General features: G+C 56.1%; 1 protein-coding gene across 1 annotated transcript; it reads left to right on the top strand.

Annotated features, from left to right (window-relative positions):
• The first annotated feature begins 5449 nt into the window (after window positions 1-5449).
• Tulp1 (TUB like protein 1) lies at window positions 5450-17361 on the top strand. The gene is made up of 13 exons (XM_055607217.1): window positions 5450-5496; window positions 5615-5666; window positions 5980-6061; window positions 6697-6828; window positions 7407-7499; window positions 7572-7697; window positions 7947-8068; window positions 11240-11410; window positions 11576-11688; window positions 13455-13566; window positions 13644-13742; window positions 15306-15477; window positions 17100-17361. The coding sequence occupies exons 1-13, from the start codon at window positions 5450-5452 to the stop codon at window positions 17231-17233; spliced, it is 1455 nt and encodes a 484-aa protein (XP_055463192.1). The 3' UTR covers window positions 17234-17361.
• The last annotated feature ends 6 nt before the right edge of the window (window positions 17362-17367 follow it).

The following is a 17367-nucleotide window of genomic DNA, read 5'->3' on the forward strand; positions in this document are numbered from 1 at the left end:
GGCCCATCCCAGCCGAGGGTCCAGGCAGGGTGGGCCATCAGTAGAGGCCTCCTGTCCGTTCCTGGGGTCCTCAGTCCTCACTCCACTCAGGAGCTCCGAGGCCCAGGAGGAACCATGTCCCGGGACAGCTGGGTGAGGCAGGCATCACTCATGAAGTCTCCCAAGCGGACATCACACACCCGGCAATGGACTCGGATGCTTCTCTGAGGACGGATTCCCCGGCAGGCAGACAGATAGGGAGAGGGGCCGTGGCTAAGTGATGAAGGTGGCAAGCTTCCAAGATGGCCTGCATCGTCCTCGCCCTCCTGACTCCCACGGGCTTTTGTCTCCCACGGGCAGGCAGCCTGCTGATGGACTGACTCACCAAGTTCAAGGCCACGGCCCGCTCAAGACAAAACACGGCAGTTCTGGGCCCACAACCATCCCGGCTTTCTCCAAACTGACCAGCCCTAAGTTAGGAAAACTCTTCAGAGGCCTTAAAACCCCAGCCCTCCGGAAGAGACAGGATTTGTTGGCTTTCTGAGTCTCCCCTGTTTGCAGAGGGTCTTTTTCTCCGCTCGGTGGGGGGTGGGGGGGTGGAGTCTCAAGGTGTAGCCCCTGGCTGTCCTGGAGCTCACTCTGCACACCAGGCTGGCCTCAGACTCAGAGCTCTGCCAGCCTCTGCCTCCCAAGTGCTGGGGTTAAAGGTCGTGCCATGGCGCTGGCTTGCTGCACAAGTTCTCATATGTCGGGTTGAAACTGTTTTCAAGTAAGAAGGAAAAACAAACAGGAATCTTGTAAGTTACCTGGCCCAGTTCGGATCACAGACCCACAGCGGCAGGCTGAACAGAGACAAGGGCTGAGGGATAGGACGGACCCGTCTTTGTCTGACACCATATGAAGTCACAAACTTTGTCTTCGCTGATTTTTTTCAAGGTCAAGGTCTTAGGTAGCCCAGGCTGGCCTCAAACTCTATGTAGCCAAGGATGTCCCTATTCTCCTGATCCTCCTGCCTCCAGCTGCTGAGTGCTGGAATTACAGGCACGTAACACTGGCAAGGGAACCCCTAAAGGGCGCGTTTGTGCCAGAGGTCCACTTCTGGAAACCCTGGAAGTTCTGGGCTTGCTTACAGCTGTCAGTTTACTTCTAAATGCCACTCAGTATCTGAGTTAGTTAAATGGGAGACTCAGCTCTTTGAACACTTGGTCCCCGGTTGCTGGTGCTGTGGGGAGGTGGCACAGCCGGGCTGGAAGGCGTGTGCCACAGGACAGGCTTTGGGGATGTGCTAGGCAAGCGCTCAACGAACTCTCTAGAAGTGCAAAAGTGAGAAGCCCTGCCCCTCCTGGACACCTCACAGCCCTCTCTGCCCGGCAAATGCAGGGCCTAGGTCCCACGGTCTCCGCTGCCTCTCAGGAGTCCTTCCAGCGGGCTGTGCGGCTGTGGGCCACCGCTGGGCTGGACCCGGAGAGCCTGCCCTGGGCCCCAATCCCTTCCTGCTGACCAGGGAGAGGCAGACAGTGACCTGAGCCCTGTTAGCGCAGGCCCAGGGTCTCTCAGGCCACCGTGGCATTCCCACTGCTTTCGGGGACAAGCGCCACAAAGATGCCCCTGTGGGGAGCACAGAGGCAGGTGCTCCGGCTCTTGCTCTGCCCAGTAGGTGCAGTGCTCCCGAGGCTGCTCCTGGGGGGGTCTGTGCCCAACAGGAGAAAGTGACCCTTTCAATTGGCAAATAAATCTCATAGATGGAGAAGCTGCCCCAAGGAGGAAGCTGTCCTTGGCCACCAGGCTGGGATGTGCGTGGCAGGACGCAATGCAGTCTGTTAACTCTAGCCTTCGGGCTCCTCCATGGTCCCTCCGGCTCCCTCAGCAGAGCCAGCGAGCCCAGGGGTCTCCAGTGCCAGGCACAGTAGCCACGGAGGGGCAAGGGCACATGTCTACCGGCCTGTCAAAGCTGGGGAGTAGGATTAACAAGAAAATACATGGAACGGGCTGGAGAGACGGTTCAGCACCGAAGAGCGCCACCCACCTCTCTTGCAAAGGACAGGGTTCGGTTCCCAGCTCCCACCTGGCAGTACACGACCATCTCTGACTTCCAGTTCCAGGTGATCTGATGTCCTCTCCCCCCCACCCCCAGAAGGCAGATGGTGCACGGACGTGAGTGAGGATAAAGCACCCCCCCCACACACAATGAGCATTGTTTTCTAAGATGATACTGTGGAAATAAAACACCAGGCACTTCATAGGGTTTTCGCTGATGGTCTGCGTCCAGTGAGAGCAAGCTGAGTGCTTTAGGCACATGACTATTTTTTGTTCTGTTTTGTTTTTTTCCAGACGGGGTTTCTCTGTGTAGCCCTGGCTGTCCTCAGGCTGGCCTCGAACTCACAGAGATCCTCCTGTCTCTGTCTCTGCCTCTGCCTTTCAGAGCGCTGGGATTACAGGCGTGCACCAGCAGGCCCGGCCAGCATCAGGCACGTAACTTCACCTCTCTGAGATGTAAGAATGTGTGACTAGGACGAAGCCTGGGGCACCAGGCAATCTTTGTCTTCTGAAAGCTGACTTCAGGAAGCAGCTAAGTTCAACTGGAATTGTGTCTGGTGGCTAAGGCCAGGGATCCAGTTGGGAAATGTCCCTTTGAGTTCAAAACAACACGTAATTATAGAGCCCGGGCCTGTTTGTCCTGCTGTCCAGGAGGCAGATGGACCACAGCACCTGGCGCGTTTCTGTGTCCCAGACCTGCCTCTCGGCCTGCACTGGACATATAAAATCCTAAAATCACCCCTGTCCCGAACCTGAGTTCCCTCCCATGCCCGTTCTCAAGTGCTGTGTCCCCGCCCCGTCTCTGTCCTTGTCATCACCATTGTCACCCCATGTCCTGTCCCGCCCACCCCACCCCCATCTTCTGCCTCGCCAGCAGCCCCCGCCTGCACCGGCCCTAGGGAATTAAAACTTCAGTACCTTCTACTCAAGACGACTCAGCTTAATTTCTATTTTTAAAGTTTTGACTATCGCCTGTGTGTATCTCTGTGTGTGAACGTGCACACACACACACACACACACACACACACGTATGTGCGTGTGTTTCTCTGCATGTGTGTGGTGAGCACCTTGGTGCAGATACGGAGGTCAGAGCACAGCTTGCCAGAGTTGGCCATGGCTTCACACTCAGCAGCAAGTGCTCTCACCCACCGAGACATCTTGCCAGCCCTTGGTTTCTGTTTTGTTTTAAGGATTTATATTTTTATTTTATGTATGAGTGCTCTATCTGTGTGCACACCTGCACGCCGGAAGAGGGCATCAGATCCCAGTATAGATGGTTCTGAGCCACCATGTGGTTGCTGGGAACTGAACTCAGGACCTCTGGGAGAGCAGCCAGTGCTCTTAACCGCTGAGCCACCTCTCCAGCCCCTAAGATTTATTTTTATTAAGATATTTTGAAGTCTGGTGCAGTGGCGCACTCCTTTAATCCCAGCAATTGGGAGGCAGAGACAGGGAGATCTCTGAGTTCGAGGCCAGCCTGGTCTACAGAGTGAGTTCCTGCACAGCCAGGGCTACACAGATTCTGTCTCAAGAAAACAAAAACCTAAAAGTAAAATCAGCTTATAATGAATATCATTAAAATGTGGACAGGATGGGGCTGGAGAGATGGCTCAGAGGTTAAGAGCACTGGCTGCTCTTCCAAAAGTCCTGAGTTCAGTTCCCAGCGACCACATGGTGGCTCACGGCCATCTATAATGAGATCTGGTGCCCTCTTCTGGCCTGCAGCCACACATGCAGGCAGAATACTGTATAAATAATAAATAAATAAATCTTTTTTAAAAAAAAATGTGGCCAGGAGAGATGGCTCAGTGGTTCCAGACACAAACTCCTTTTGCAGGGACTCACGTTGATGCCAGCACCCACACTGGGCAGCTCCCGCATGCCTCTCGCCCCAGCTCTTGTGGGGTGCCCAGGCTTTGCACTCATGTGCACACACCCACACACAGACACGAAAATATTACATAATTAAAAATAGTAGCCTGGCCTCGGCACACACCTTTAGTCTCAGCACTCAGGAGGCGGAGGCAGGCCGATCTCTGTGAGTTCAGGGCCAGCCCAATCTACACTGTCAGTTTCTGGCTAGCCAGACCTACATACTAAGACCAGAGTCTTACTATGAATGAATGAATGAATGAATGAATGAATGAATGAATGCATAATGGTACACACCTGTAATCCTAGGACTTGGAAAATGGAGGCAGGAGGATCCGAAGTTCAGTTACATAGTGAGCTTGAGGTTAGTCTGTGCTAAATGGCATTCTATCTAAGAAACTAAATAACGAAGACGCAAGAGAAAGGTCTGGATTTGGGCCCAATTCAGCAGCTTCTTTCTAACTGACGCCAAGCAAAGCAAGTCACTCAGTTCCTCCACCTGGCCCACGTTCTCCCGGACTCCTGTGACCTCAGGTGAAACAAGAAGGTTCTGCGAAATCGAAGCCTGATCAAGGCCTGTGGCTTGTGCAGTGGGAGAGGCAGCGGGCCCTGGAGAAGGAAGGACACACATCACCTCATTTAATCCAGGATTCCAACACGATGTGGAAAACCCAACACAGGCTGGCAAACCCACTTTCTGAGTGAGGGGATGGCCCGGGGAGGCCGAGGGAGTCTCCCAAAGATGTCGGCTCTTCAGTAGGAAGTTCAGGAGGGCTGCCCCCCCAGCGGCCCCCCCCCCCCCCCGCCTGTGTCTGGCTGGTCACCTTCCCAATCTTTAACCCTCTTCTATTGTTTTTGGATACGGAAGCTTTGGAGAACCTTAACTAGACCTCTCCGCTCCAAAGCCCTTCCTATGCGGATAAAGGCCCCAGACTTTTAAGAGCACCTCTCAGGCTCAGAGGGCAGGGCAGGCCTGTAAGCCTACTCTCCCGAGGCAAAGGCAGGCAGAGCTCTGGGAATTAATCCAAGGCTAGCCCGGTCTACACAGCAAGTTCTGGGTCAGCCAGGGTTCCATACAAGAGAAACCATGGCAAAATCATCATCATCATCATCATCAAAAGGGCACTTGATGCCACACGGTGGAAGGGAAGAACTGATTTTAACAAATTGTCACCAGACCTCTCCACACATGAACGGTAGCACGTGCCGCCCACGCACACAGTAGATACATGGAACTCAGGAGACTGGAGAAGGATGGCTTCCAGGCCAGCCTACCCAGGGAAGGCCTGGCTACATGATGAGACCCTGGGGAGGTGGGGGGGGGCAACCCGGAGAGCCAGCCCAGCCTTTTACTCTCCAGAACCCCGGCCGACCGCTGACTTGTTCCACGGGCATGTGCCTGAGCTTCAGGCTGCCGTGCTGAGGAGGGCCGGGGGTCCAGTCCTCCCCGCGGTGGCTGGGTCTTAGAGGTCGGGAGAAGCTGAGCTGAGATTAGCTGGCGAGGAGGGGAGGCCGGGGAGCCGCAAGGCGCTGGAGACGCTGCCGGTGACACAGAACCAGCATGCCGCTGCAGGAGGAGGCCCTGCGGGAGGTGTGGGCTTCGGACAGGTGGGAGCCCCCTCGTGGCCTCGCCTCACCCGAACCCCAGTCTCAGGGTCGGGGGTGGGAGGGGGCGGGTCGGAGTGAGAAGGCGAGAAGGCCGAGCCTGGTTCCTCTGTACCCTCAGTGGCCCTGAAGAAGAGTGGCTGAGCCCAGAGCCCCCGCTGCGCCCCAAACAGGTGTGTCGCCAGGCTTGGGGACTGGAAAGGAGGTACAAAGGTCCCCCACGGTGTGCTGGCCAGGGGCCCAGGCTGCCCGGCAGCGGCAGCTCCCTGCCTGAGAGTTTAGATGAAGAAAGGGGGTTTAGGATGAGGGGTGCCCAGGAAGACTGGGGGGGATCTTTGGGCCTTGGAAGTGACCACCAGGCATGGAAGGGCCTTCATCCACCCCTGGGTTAATCCGAGGCTATTTCCGTCTGCTCCAAGGGATTAGAGGGGGATGGGAGCTCCGGAGTCCCCTTCTGTCCCCATGACACCCCCCCCCCCTCCACAGCGACCCGCCCAGGGGCAGAAGTTGAGGAAGAAGAAGTCCGAGACCCCCGAGTCCCCTGGCTCCAAGCCCCGCAAAACTGGGGGTGAGTCCGGGGGGGGTGTGGGAGGATGCGGGCACCTGGGGGGGGGGAGGGCTGAGGTGGGGAGCTCCGGGCCAGGACCCCGCTGAGCGGGAGGTCTGTCCTCAGGCGGGCGCAGGAAGCACGCCGAGCCGCCCGCGGACCCCGCCGAGCCCGCCGCGCCCACGGTCTACGACAAGTTCCTTCGGGACCCCGAGGCCAAGAAGCCGGACCCCCGGCAGACCTTCCTGGTTGCCCGTGCCCCGGATGTGGGAGGCGGTGAGTGAGGGGAGGGGGCGAGGGGCAGAGCCCAGAGCCGGGCAAGCAGGTGTTGCCACCTGGAGCACAGAGCCCAGAGGTGGGGAGACTGAGGCCACAGGGGTCCAAGCTTTTGCCTTTCTGTGCAGATAGTAGCCAGAAGTACCCAGGATGGGTCAGAAGCAGCTGCAGCTGCACAGGGACAGGGGGAGGCGAGTGGGGACCGTGGGAAGGCAGACTGGAGCATGTGGGTGGACGGGTCAGGAGGGAGGGGGACAGAGGGACAGAGCAGGGCGCCCCCCACCGCAGCCCACTTCAGGAAGGCATTGGAAGCCCGCCTGGCGGCACCCTGCACAGACTACACCGCTGGGGCCTATGTTACCGGAGTATTCTATCCACAGAGGAAGAGGATTCGGAGGATTCAGATGACGATGAGGAGGAGGAGGAAGAGGGGAAAAAAGAGAAAAGCTCTCTGGCCCCCAAGAAACCACCCAAGGAGAGAGAGCGCAAAACCAAGGCCCTGGGCCCAAAGGGTAGGTGCAGAGAGCAGTGGGCAGGCAGAATCCTCAAAGCTCCTTAGGCTTCTGCAGAGGCCAGGCCTCCTCTGACCCTTCTGTCCACCGATGGTTGGTCCCTGGTCCCCAAGGAGCTCGGTCACGGCTGCCACATACTGCAGAGGGGGAGCAGGGAGGAGAAGTCGGTTTCCCCCGTGGGGTTTTGCTTTCAACTCTATCTGGCTTTGCGTTCTAATTTTTATATAAAGGATATGAAAGGAAAAAAGAGATCTTTGGCTAACGGCAGCGATGGCTTGATGGCTCCCCACCTGGGTGCCTGCCCGGGAAGGTCTGGTTAGGAACACGTGGGCTGCTGGGACCTGGTCCCTGTAGGGGCGCAGAGGCTAAGAGCAGGGGTTGGCGAGGGGCCCTGGAGGGATCAGAGGCCTAGCACTGGGTCGCTGGCTCACTGGTTCCCTTTAACTCAAGACTGACAGACCACAGAGTTCCCTGTCTGGCCTTCAGCCTGGGAACCTGAAGCTGGATGAGGGGTTGAAGGTGGCTCTCAGTCCCAACAGGTTTCTTCCCTCTCTGACCCCCAAATCCCCTGTGCCCAGGGGACCTAGGAAGCCCTGCTGTCCCTCGGAAACCACTCCAAACCAAGAAGAAGGCGGGGGAGGGGACCAAGCTGAGAAAGGCAAAGAAGAAAGGTAAGCTGGACGGTGGGACAGGGGTCCCGGGTGTGCTGCTGTGGGGGACTCCGTCTCCTGTCCTTTCTGCAGGGGCTGGGGAGACTGACAAGGACCCCTCGGGGAGCCCAGCAGCCGCAGCCGTGAGGAAAAAGATTCCAGCCACCATGTTCCTGGTCGGGGAAGGGGGCCCGCCTGAGAAGGGTGTGAAGAAGAAAGGTGGGTGGGCCAAAGGGTGCCGAGCATGAATAGTGTGTGTGTGTGTGTGTGTGTGTGTGTGTGTGTGCAGTGCCATGGGAGCAGTGTGGGTGAGAGCTGGGCCACTGGGGGAGGGGGTACCTTGACATGCTTGAACCTGAGGCTTTGGCTAGAACGTGCGTTGACCTTTTCATTGCTGTGGAGAGGATTAAAGAGAAAATTTGGCCAGTCGGGGTGAGGGTTCTACAGCCTGTCCTCCTCCATGCTCAGGGCCCCCCAAAGAGGAAAAGAAGAAGAAGGAGGAAGAGGAGGAGGAAGAGGAAGAGGAGGAGGCGGCTGCTGAGATGAAGAACAGCAACCAGAAGGGCAGAGCAAAAGGGAAAGTCAAAAAGGTTGTCACCTGAGGGGCAGGCGTGGGGGGCTTTGGGGTGGGGGCTGGGCACAAGGCCTGGGAACATCAGGTTCATGGGGACGGAAGAGGCGTGGTTGAGGGCAGCCAGGACCCATGGGCCTTGCTGTCCTGGCCTCCCGTATGCAAGGCAACCATCACACAGCCCCCACTGAGACGCCAAGTGTCAAAGTATCAGGGAGGCTGAGCACACAGCAGCAGGGCAGTGGTGGTGTGTGTGTGTATGGGGATAAGGTCTTGCTATGTAGTCCAGGCTAGCTTGGAATTCTAGATGTGCCTTAGCCCCTGCTGGTACTGGGATGACAGGCCTGAGTCTCTGCCTGGCTTCCGTGAGGCACGCTTTATACACCTGGGAACACTGAGTGCCTGGGAGTTGGCTAGCTGGGCCAATTGTTAAAATGCTCCACTCCGAGACTCTGAGTTCACCTCTCAGGACCTCTAGGCTCCCAGCCACGAAATAGCCCTAGTGCCACGTGTATGTACGCCTAGCACGTGGGAAGTGAAGACAGCAGGGTCAGAGCTAACCTCAGCTACATAGTGAGGTTGAGACAGCCTGGCCTCCATGAGACCCTGTCTCAAAAAATAAGATAGGAAAAAAAAGAAGGAAAGCTGGCCAGTAGTAGCACACGCCTTTAATCCCAGCACTTGGGAGGCAGATAGAGCTCTGTGAGTTCGAGGCCAGCCTGGTCAGCAGAGTGAGTTCTAGGACAGACAGAGCTACACAGAGAAACCCTATCTTGAAAAACCAACCAACTAGGCTGGAGAGATGGCTCAGAAGTTAGGCGCACTGGCTGGCTGTTCATCCAAAAGTCCTGAGTTCAATTCCCAGCAACCACATGGTGGCTCACAGCCATCTATAGTGAGATCTGGTGCCGTCTTCTGGCCTGTAGGTGTACATGCAGGCAGAACACTGTATACATAATAAATAAATCTTTGAAAAAAAAGAAAAAGAAAAAGAAAAACCAACCAACTAACCAAACAAACATGCAAAGGCTAGAGAGATGGCTCAGCATCTCTAAGAGCATTGGGTGCTTTTGCAGAGAAACCAGATTTGATTCCCAGCACCCACATGGCACTTCACAACCTTTATAACTCCAGTTCCAGGGCATCCGATGGCCTCTTCTGATTCTGAAGGCACCAGGCATACACAAGATACACAGATGTACATGCAGGCAGAACACTCATATGAAGGAAAATAAACCTTTAAATACAATAATGAATTAATCTCTGGCTGCCAAAGGCTCCAGAATGTTCCCCGAAGCCCAGAGTCCATTCTGGTTGGATGTCTTCCAGTGTCAAGACCCGTTACTAAGTACCTTGAAGGACCACTCGGGCCCACACACTGGAGTACACACACAAGGGGGCCCGGCCAGGATTACCAGCCCCTCTCACAGGAGAGCAACACAAGGGCCAGCCCTGGTCCCAGCTTTGTGGGTTTCATAGTTTGTGTAGGAGTGTCAGGTCTTCAGGGATGGATTCGAACTAAGCAAGGCCACTGACATGGATGGCTAGGGTATTTTATCCTAGGTAGAAATAGCCACCCACACAGCAGGCTTATGAAAGCCACAGGTGACAGGGCGTGGTGGCTCACACCTGTAATCCCAGGTGGATCTCTGTGAGTTCGTGGCTGGCCCGGTCTACGAATTAAGTCCAGGACAGCCAGGGATACACGGAGAAATCCTGTCAGCGGACAAAAAAAAAAAATAGTCACAGGTGTAGAATCGTTTGAATAAGCGATGACTTTTCCCACCTAACATTCCAGACATAGTCTCGTGTTTCCAAAGTTTCTTCTGGAGCAGGCTGGAGCACGGTCAAGATGGTCATTTGGCCCTTGGCCGAAGGCCCCAGGCCTCACCTCACATGCCCTGTAGAAGGCCCTCAGCAAAGTGCTCAGAGATAGCTCTGCCGCCTCAGGTCCTGCAGCCCTCAGCCTGTCAGCTCCGTCTCTCCCCCGAGGGACCCAGCCCCCATCCCGTGAAGCCCAGAGCAGCAGGAGAAAGGGCACCAGGTAGCACCCTGCCTCCCCCTGTGACTGGTGTTATGAGGAAATTCTCTAAGAGCAGAGAGAGCTGACGCGATCATGAGTCAGCTACCTCTTGCAGGGTAACGAGCGGCCTCCAAGTTTGCCTACTTAGTTTCTAAGGGTCACAGGTCTAGGGGACAGCTTCCCAGAACCTCGAGGGCTCCGGGTATCCCGCCAGGCTGGAGTCACCTGAAAGTGGCTGGCTAGGAATGGACAGTTTGCTTCTAAAGTGGTTCGGTCCTTGGTTGGGGGCCTCTCTTCCTCTCCTATAGACGGTTCCTGTCGGCATGGCAGGACCTCAGTTTCTAGGCAACAGGACAGCTATCCCAGTATGTTAATAGCGAAAGCAAAGAGTTGTTATTTGGAGAGCTAGGCAGGGTGGTGCACATCTCTATACCAGGAGGCTAAGGGGGACTGCGGTGAGCCAGCCTGGGCTACACAGGGAGTTTGAGGCTAGCGTTGGTGGCTAGTGAAACTCTACTGCAAATAAACAAACTAGGGGCTGGAGAGGTGGCCGCTCTGCCAGAGGACCTGGGTTCAGTTCCCAGCACCCACATGGCGGCTCATAGCCATCCCTAACAGAGGATACTGTACCCTCTTCTGGCTTCCCAGGGCACCAGGCCCACAGACAGACATTCAGACAAAACACTCAAACATATCAAAAAAAAAAAAAAACTTTTTCAAAGCCTGTCACTACCACAACAGGACCGGACCTGGTAGGTAGCGTTATCCCAGCACTTGGGAGGTGAAGGCAGGAGGATCAGGAAGGAGTTCAAGGCCAGCCTGGGCTCTGTGAGACCCTGTCTTTAAAAACAAAAATGAAAATTAGAAAGTTGTATCCAGCTGACAGACCCTTGGTGGTGGAACTTGAACTCAAACTGGGACTGTCTGGACCCAAGCTAAATAGAATTCCAGAGCCTCCCATCATGGGGACTGGGCTGTCGTGTGTGTGTGTGTGTGTGTGTGTGTGTGTGTGTGTGTGTGTGTGTGTCTCAGTTCTCAGGCCTAGATGCTAACCCTAGCCCTCTTCTCCCTCCAGAAAGTGGTGAGTGGTGGCCTGGCCTGCCTGGGGTGCAGAGAGGGGACCTATGGAATGGGGTGCCCTGGCTGAAGCACCATCTGCCTGTACAGAAGGAGGAGAGGGCCCCATCGCCCCCTGTGGAAGTGGGTGAACCCCGGGAGTTTGTGCTGCAGCCAGCGCCCCAGGGCCGGGTGGTCCGCTGCCGGCTGACCCGGGACAAGAAGGGCATGGACCGTGGCATGTACCCATCCTACTTCCTCCACCTGGACTCGGAGAAGAAGGTCCTGAGAGAGGGGCGGGGCTGTCTAGCGCTGGGGGCGGTGCCTAGAGCTGGGGGAGGTGCCTAGGGCTGGGGGTGTCTAAGGCTGAGAGGCAGTTTCAAGGGCGCTGTCTGGGCCTCCCTGGGCCTCCAGTTGCATCGGCCTCCCTCATCACCTTCTCTGTAGGTGTTCCTCCTGGCGGGCAGGAAACGCAAACGGAGTAAGACCGCCAACTACCTCATCTCCAGTGACCCCACCAACCTGTCCAGGGGAGGAGAGAATTTCATCGGAAAGCTGAGGTGCAGCCTCGCTTCTGGGCCACCGGCAGTCACTTCTGCCCCACTGTGGCTGGCAGAGCACCCCCCCCAACCACATGCCCCATGGGATGCTGCAGGGACATTTCCCAGCCTAGGGCATGTGGAGCGTGGAGACCTGATTGAGGGCTCTCATAGAGCAGGGCTCTAGCTGCATGAGGGCAGGGCCAGGGCTGTGGCCTTTGTCATTGAGTACTAGCACTGCCCAAGTACTATCTCCTCTAGGAAGATATACTGCAGGGTGTGGCGGCATGCGCCATAATCCCAGCACTTGGGAAGTAAAGTATCAGGAGTTCAAGGTCATGCTTGGCTGTGTAAGGAACTTGGAGCCAGCCTGGGCTACAGAGACTGTGTCCATTTGCTTAAACAGGGGTTTGGTCCCAGCACCACATAGATCAGGTGTCATGGAACATGTCTGTAAAACCAGCACCTGGGAGGTTGAGGCCGGAGGATGCAAGGTTCAAGGCCATCCTTGGCTATGTAGCAAGTTCAAGTTTAACATGAACTCCTGAGACTTGGCCTCAAAAAAAAAAAAAAAAAAAAAAAAACGAGCAGGGTGTGGGAGACAGAGGGGCAGAGCTTGGTGAGTTCAAGGCTAGCCTGGTCTACACAATGAAACACTGTCTCAAAAATAAACAAAAGCACCTGAGCAGGAGCCTTTAATCCCAGCACCAGAGAGGCAGAAGGTGAGCCCAGGACAGTCAGTGCTACACAGAGAAACCTTGTCTCAAAAAACCAAAAACCAAACCAAACCCAAAACCAAACCAAAACAAACCCCAAAAGCAACATTTACTGAATGAATGGATGGATGGACTTACTTATTTTAACAAAAACTATGCAGGGCCCTTTCGTTCCTGTGCCTCAGGCATTGTTCTAAACACTTCTACAAAGATTAGCCAAATATTTCATTCTTGGATCACCTAAACCGGAGGGAGGATTGTAGCTGTTCTGATTTACAGGGGGAAAGGCTGAGGGCCAGCAAGATGGCAAAGGGGGCAAGCCTGCCACCGTGAGTTCAGTCCCCGGGACAGGCAGGAGGCCAGAGCTGTCTCCTGAAAGCTGTCCTCTGACCTCCTACCTTAGCGTAGGTCCCGGGGATGGAACTTGGGTCCTCAGGCACCGCTCACCACTGTGCCATTTTGCCAGCCTCACTTTTGATTTTTTTTTTTTTTTTTTTTTTGAGACAGGGTGTTCTGTAGTCCAGGCTGATTTAGACCTCACTTTAGGGTGGAAGATGACCTTGGATTCCCCATCTCCCACACCCACCTGTCCCCACCACACCTGGCTCTGCTCTTCCTGCTGCGGGGGACTGAGCCTGAGGCCCGAGGCATGCAAAGACAACAGTGCTCCACCACTGAGCCAGGCGGTTTCAAAATAACCAAAATAATAATAACTGAAGTTCTCCTTTCCTTCAAGGGAAGCCTGGATTGGGGCACATGACCTCCTTAGTCTCAAGACACACAGTGGCCCTTGCTCTTTTTTTTGTTTGTTTGATTGACTTTTGAGATAGGCTTTTTCTGTGTAACTGAGCCCTGGCTGAACTGGAACTCAGTTCCAGTTTTGTAGACCAGGCTGGCCTCAAACTCACAGAGATCCGCCTGCCTCTGCCTCCTGAGTGCTGGGATCAAAGGCGTGCGCCACCCCCACCCAACTAGCCCCTTGCTCTTGAACTGGGAGATTGTGGGAAGGGTCTTGGGGTGAGAGGAGGCAGGTGCTCCCTCGCCTTGGCCAAACTTTTTTCCTGCCCTCAGGTCTAACCTCCTGGGTAACCGCTTCACGGTCTTTGACAACGGGCAGAACCCGCAGCGAGGCGGAGGTGTGGACGTGGAGAGCCTGCGCCAGGAGCTGGCAGCTGTGGTCTATGTGAGAGGCGGCTGTCCCCGTCACGCCGGGCCTCCTCGGGTAGGATGCGGCCTGCTGACCATCCATCTCTGTTTCAGGAAACCAACGTTTTAGGCTTCCGAGGACCCCGTCGCATGACCGTCATCATCCCTGGAATGAACTCGGACAATGAGAGAGTCCCTATCCGGCCACGAAATGTGAGCCTCTTCCATGTCGCCCCCTGTCTCCCCTACCCCCCAGAACCTTGCCCCACTCACTGCAGTCAGGGCCGGAGGGAGGCTCGGCTCGCCCAGTGAGTCCCCTGAGTATGCCCGTCACAGAGTCCTTCTGGCCGCTTGGAGAATGGGCTCAGGTTCTCTGCTGCTGAATTCATGTCAGGCACCATGGCACACAGTCCTAGAACCCCAGGCCTCGGGGAGGTGGAGGAGGCAGGCACATCAGCAATCCAGGACCATCACTACTTACATATTGATGGCGCCAAGCCAGGCCGAGCTACTTGGGACCCTGTCTCAAAGAAATGAGCAGGGCTGGAGAGATGGCTCAGCAGTTAAGAGAACAGTTTGCTCTTTCAGTTTGGTGGGGATTTTTTTTTGGGGGGGGGAAGAGCATTGTTTCTGAGGCAGGGTCTCACTGTGTAGACCAGGCTAAGGTTGAACTCACAGAGATCTGCCCACCTCTGCCTTCAGAGCATGGGGGTGAAAGGCATGCACCACCATGAGGCAATGGGATCCCTCATGAAGCTGGAATGCCAGAGACCGTCATGGCTAAAGGTCATGAGGGCTGAGGTGATTCCAAGGGGCAGAAGGTGCCTGTTTAACTGGCTTTTGCTCTGAGAGAAAGGAGATGTCATTGCAGGGTTTAGGGCCAAGGAATGGCACTGGGAAGGAATGCCAGCTTCCGTAGCTCCAGGATTGGAGAGATGACTGGCACGTTCCGTGTTCCTAGGTGACTGACGTCATGTTACTCACGTACCGTGAAAAGTAACAGCTCTGTCAGCTGCTCCCTCATGCTCCATGCTGGGAGCCCAAACTGGCCAGGAGCCAGGCCCTGTGGGTTCTGTGGGCTCCACAGTTGTTTTATTCTAATCCCATTCAGTAAGAACCAGGGTCCCAATGTGCCACAGCCGTGATCAGAGCACTGCCAGGTGTGTGTGTGTCTCACCTAGCAGGCACAAGTTCCTGGGATGGAGCCCAGCGCCCCAAAACCCAGGCACGCAGGAGGTAGAGGCAGGAAGATGAGAAGTTCAAGGTTATCCTCAGCTACACAGGGGATTTTAGGCCAGCCTGGGCTATATGGGATCCTGAAACACACACACACACACACACAGCCCTGCATGCAGATCCCCAACATCCAGGTAAAAGCTGGGCACACTGGTGTGTCCCTGCAACCCAGCAGTGGGCAGGTGGAGGTGAGTGGACCCCGAAAGCGTCCATCACCCAGCCAGGCTCCTTCGATGAGCTCGGCGTTCAACGGGAGCCTAGACCGAAAGAACACTCGTCACAGTAGAGGCACAAAACTCCTGCCCTGATTGCCCCTCCAGGGGACCCGGGTTCAATTCCCAGCACCTACATGGCAGCTCACAACCGTCTGTAACTCCAAGATCTGGCACACACACGCAGGCAAAACACCAGGGCAGGTTAAAAAAAAAAACAAAAACTGCTGCTGGGTTCCAGCTGTGCCTTCCACTCTCGGCCAGAGTGTCCCCCAACACGGCCACCTCTAACCACCCTTTCCCTGTCACCTCTCCTTGGGCACGCCAGTCCAGCGACGGGCTGCTGGTGCGCTGGCAGAACAAGACGCTGGAAAGCCTCATTGAGCTGCACAACAAGCCGCCCATCTGGAATGAAGACAGCGGCTCCTACACCCTCAACTTCCAGGGCCGGGTCACCCAGGCCTCCGTCAAGAACTTCCAGATTGTGCATGCTGATGACCGTGAGTATCCGAGGACCACCCCATCAGCCCCTGACCTCTCTCCCCCAGGACGTTCCGGCGGTACCCAGAGGAAGGGAGGGATGAGTTCCTGGAGTCTGGAAACCACCCTAAGCCCAACCCCGCTGTGTGAAGCAGGTGATGGGGCCCACGGCCCGCACAGAGGAAGAGGGTTAGAATTTATTATTGGTATCAGCTGGGCCTGGTGGGGCACGCCTGTGATCCCAGCACTCAGGGGAGGCAGAGGCGGGCGGATCACTGGGAGTTCGACGCCAGTCTGGTCTACAAAGTGAGTCCAGAACTGCCAAGGCTACACAGAGAAACCCTGTCTCGAGGAAAACAACAAAAAGGAGGAATTGGTTGTCTTAAGGCCTCATTACTTTGATTTGGCTGTTCTGAAACTCTCTAAGAGGGCCAGGCTGGCCTGGAACTCACAGACACCTGCCTGCCTCTGCCTCCCTGAGCACTGGGATCAAAGGCGTGTGCCACCTCGCCCAGCTAAGGGGTTGTCTTTTAAGAGTGGGATTGTTAGGGTTTGGGCGGAAGTCTACACCGCTCTGTGTGTCCCTGGAGGTCAGTCAGGACAGTGGGGAAGTCACTTCTCCCCTGCCATCCTTTAAGCCCCAGGAATCAAACCCAGGTCATCGGGCTTGACAGCAAGCGCCAGGAGTGGGAAATATGGACCGTGCAGTTAGTGTCCACAGCTTCCTTTTTTTTTTTAAGCTTTGTTATTTTGCTGTGTGAGCGCCTGCGTGAGCTCTGTGCACCTGGTGTGCGTGCAGGTGCCCGCAGAGCCGCTGGAGCTGGGGTTGTAGGCAGTTGTGTGGGTGCTGGGAAGTGTACCCGAGTCCCCCGAAAGAGCGAGCAGTATTGTTTATGTTGCTGCTGCTGAGCCATCACAGACTTGCCCTCTCAGAAGCTTGGGCAAGAGCCACCCACCCCCATCCCCGTCTTCAGAAGTACCACAGGAAGGACTCCAGGGTTAGAGGATTCAGCCGGTCCTATGCCCTCCCCCATCCCCAGCCCAGACCTGGGGTGGAGGGTTTTTTGTTTTAAGGTGGCTAGCCTGGTCTTTAGAGAGAGTTTCAGGCCAGGACTTTGGGGAGGGATATAGCAGAAGGAATAGGAGTTCAAGGTTAGCCTTGGCTACATGAAGTCCTGTCTCAGAAGGGACAGAGAAGGGAAGATGGTGGGGAGGGGTGATTGATTAAGATTGCTTGGCACTGGTAGTTCTGATCAGAACGGGGGTGGGGGGGCCTCTTTAAGGGTCGGAACACCTGGGATAAGAGAAGGGGCTGAACCAGGGTCAAAGGTTAGCCTTCTAGACTGGGGTCAGGGCAGAGGAATGAGGCCAAAAGACAGCAGAAAAGTGAGGAACGGGTTCCGGCTTGGGCAAGTTTGACAGGGTCCTGTACTGCAAGATTACAGGTTTGCAGTAACCCAGGGCGGCAGCCGATAAGGTGGGGCTCCTGCCCCAGGACTCGGTGCGACAGACCCTGAGGGCGGGGCTGGCTGCATGACACCAAAAGAGAAAGGTGGCCCGGGGCAAGACCGACCTCGCTGTGGTGAGGGGCTGCCTGCCAAGGCGGGGCCACCCTCACCCCGCCGTTCGTCCGCGCCCACAGCCGACTACATCGTGCTGCAGTTCGGCCGAGTGGCTGAGGACGCCTTCACCCTGGATTACCGCTACCCGCTGTGCGCCCTGCAGGCCTTCGCCATCGCCCTCTCCAGCTTCGACGGGAAGCTAGCCTGCGAGTGACCAGCCCCACAGCCCCTCGGCGCCGGGAAAGCATCAGTGGGGGGCGGCGGGGTCCCTCCCTCAGCTCCCCCGGAAGGGCTCACCCCTCTGCCTCTCGGTGACCTCCGCGCACCCTCCCGCCTGGCACCGGCGGA

The sequence above is a fragment of the Psammomys obesus genome, unplaced genomic scaffold, assembly GCF_907164565.1.
Source record: "Psammomys obesus unplaced genomic scaffold, mPsaObe1.curated_primary_1811, whole genome shotgun sequence".
Taxonomy (NCBI): domain Eukaryota; kingdom Metazoa; phylum Chordata; class Mammalia; order Rodentia; family Muridae; genus Psammomys; species Psammomys obesus.

What these genes read in the sequence shown, in the direction of transcription:
- Tulp1 (XM_055607217.1), top strand. Translation starts at nt 5,450, where the DNA reads ATGCCGCTGCAGGAGGAGGCCCTGCGGGAGGTGTGGGCTTCGGACAG. An exon ending in CAAGGCCCTGGGCCCAAAGG is followed by an intron (nt 6,829 to 7,406) that starts GTAGGTGCAGAG and finishes CCCTGTGCCCAG; the next exon opens with GGGACCTAGGAAGCCCTGCT. An exon ending in AGCTGGCAGCTGTGGTCTAT is followed by an intron (nt 13,567 to 13,643) that starts GTGAGAGGCGGC and finishes TCTCTGTTTCAG; the next exon opens with GAAACCAACGTTTTAGGCTT.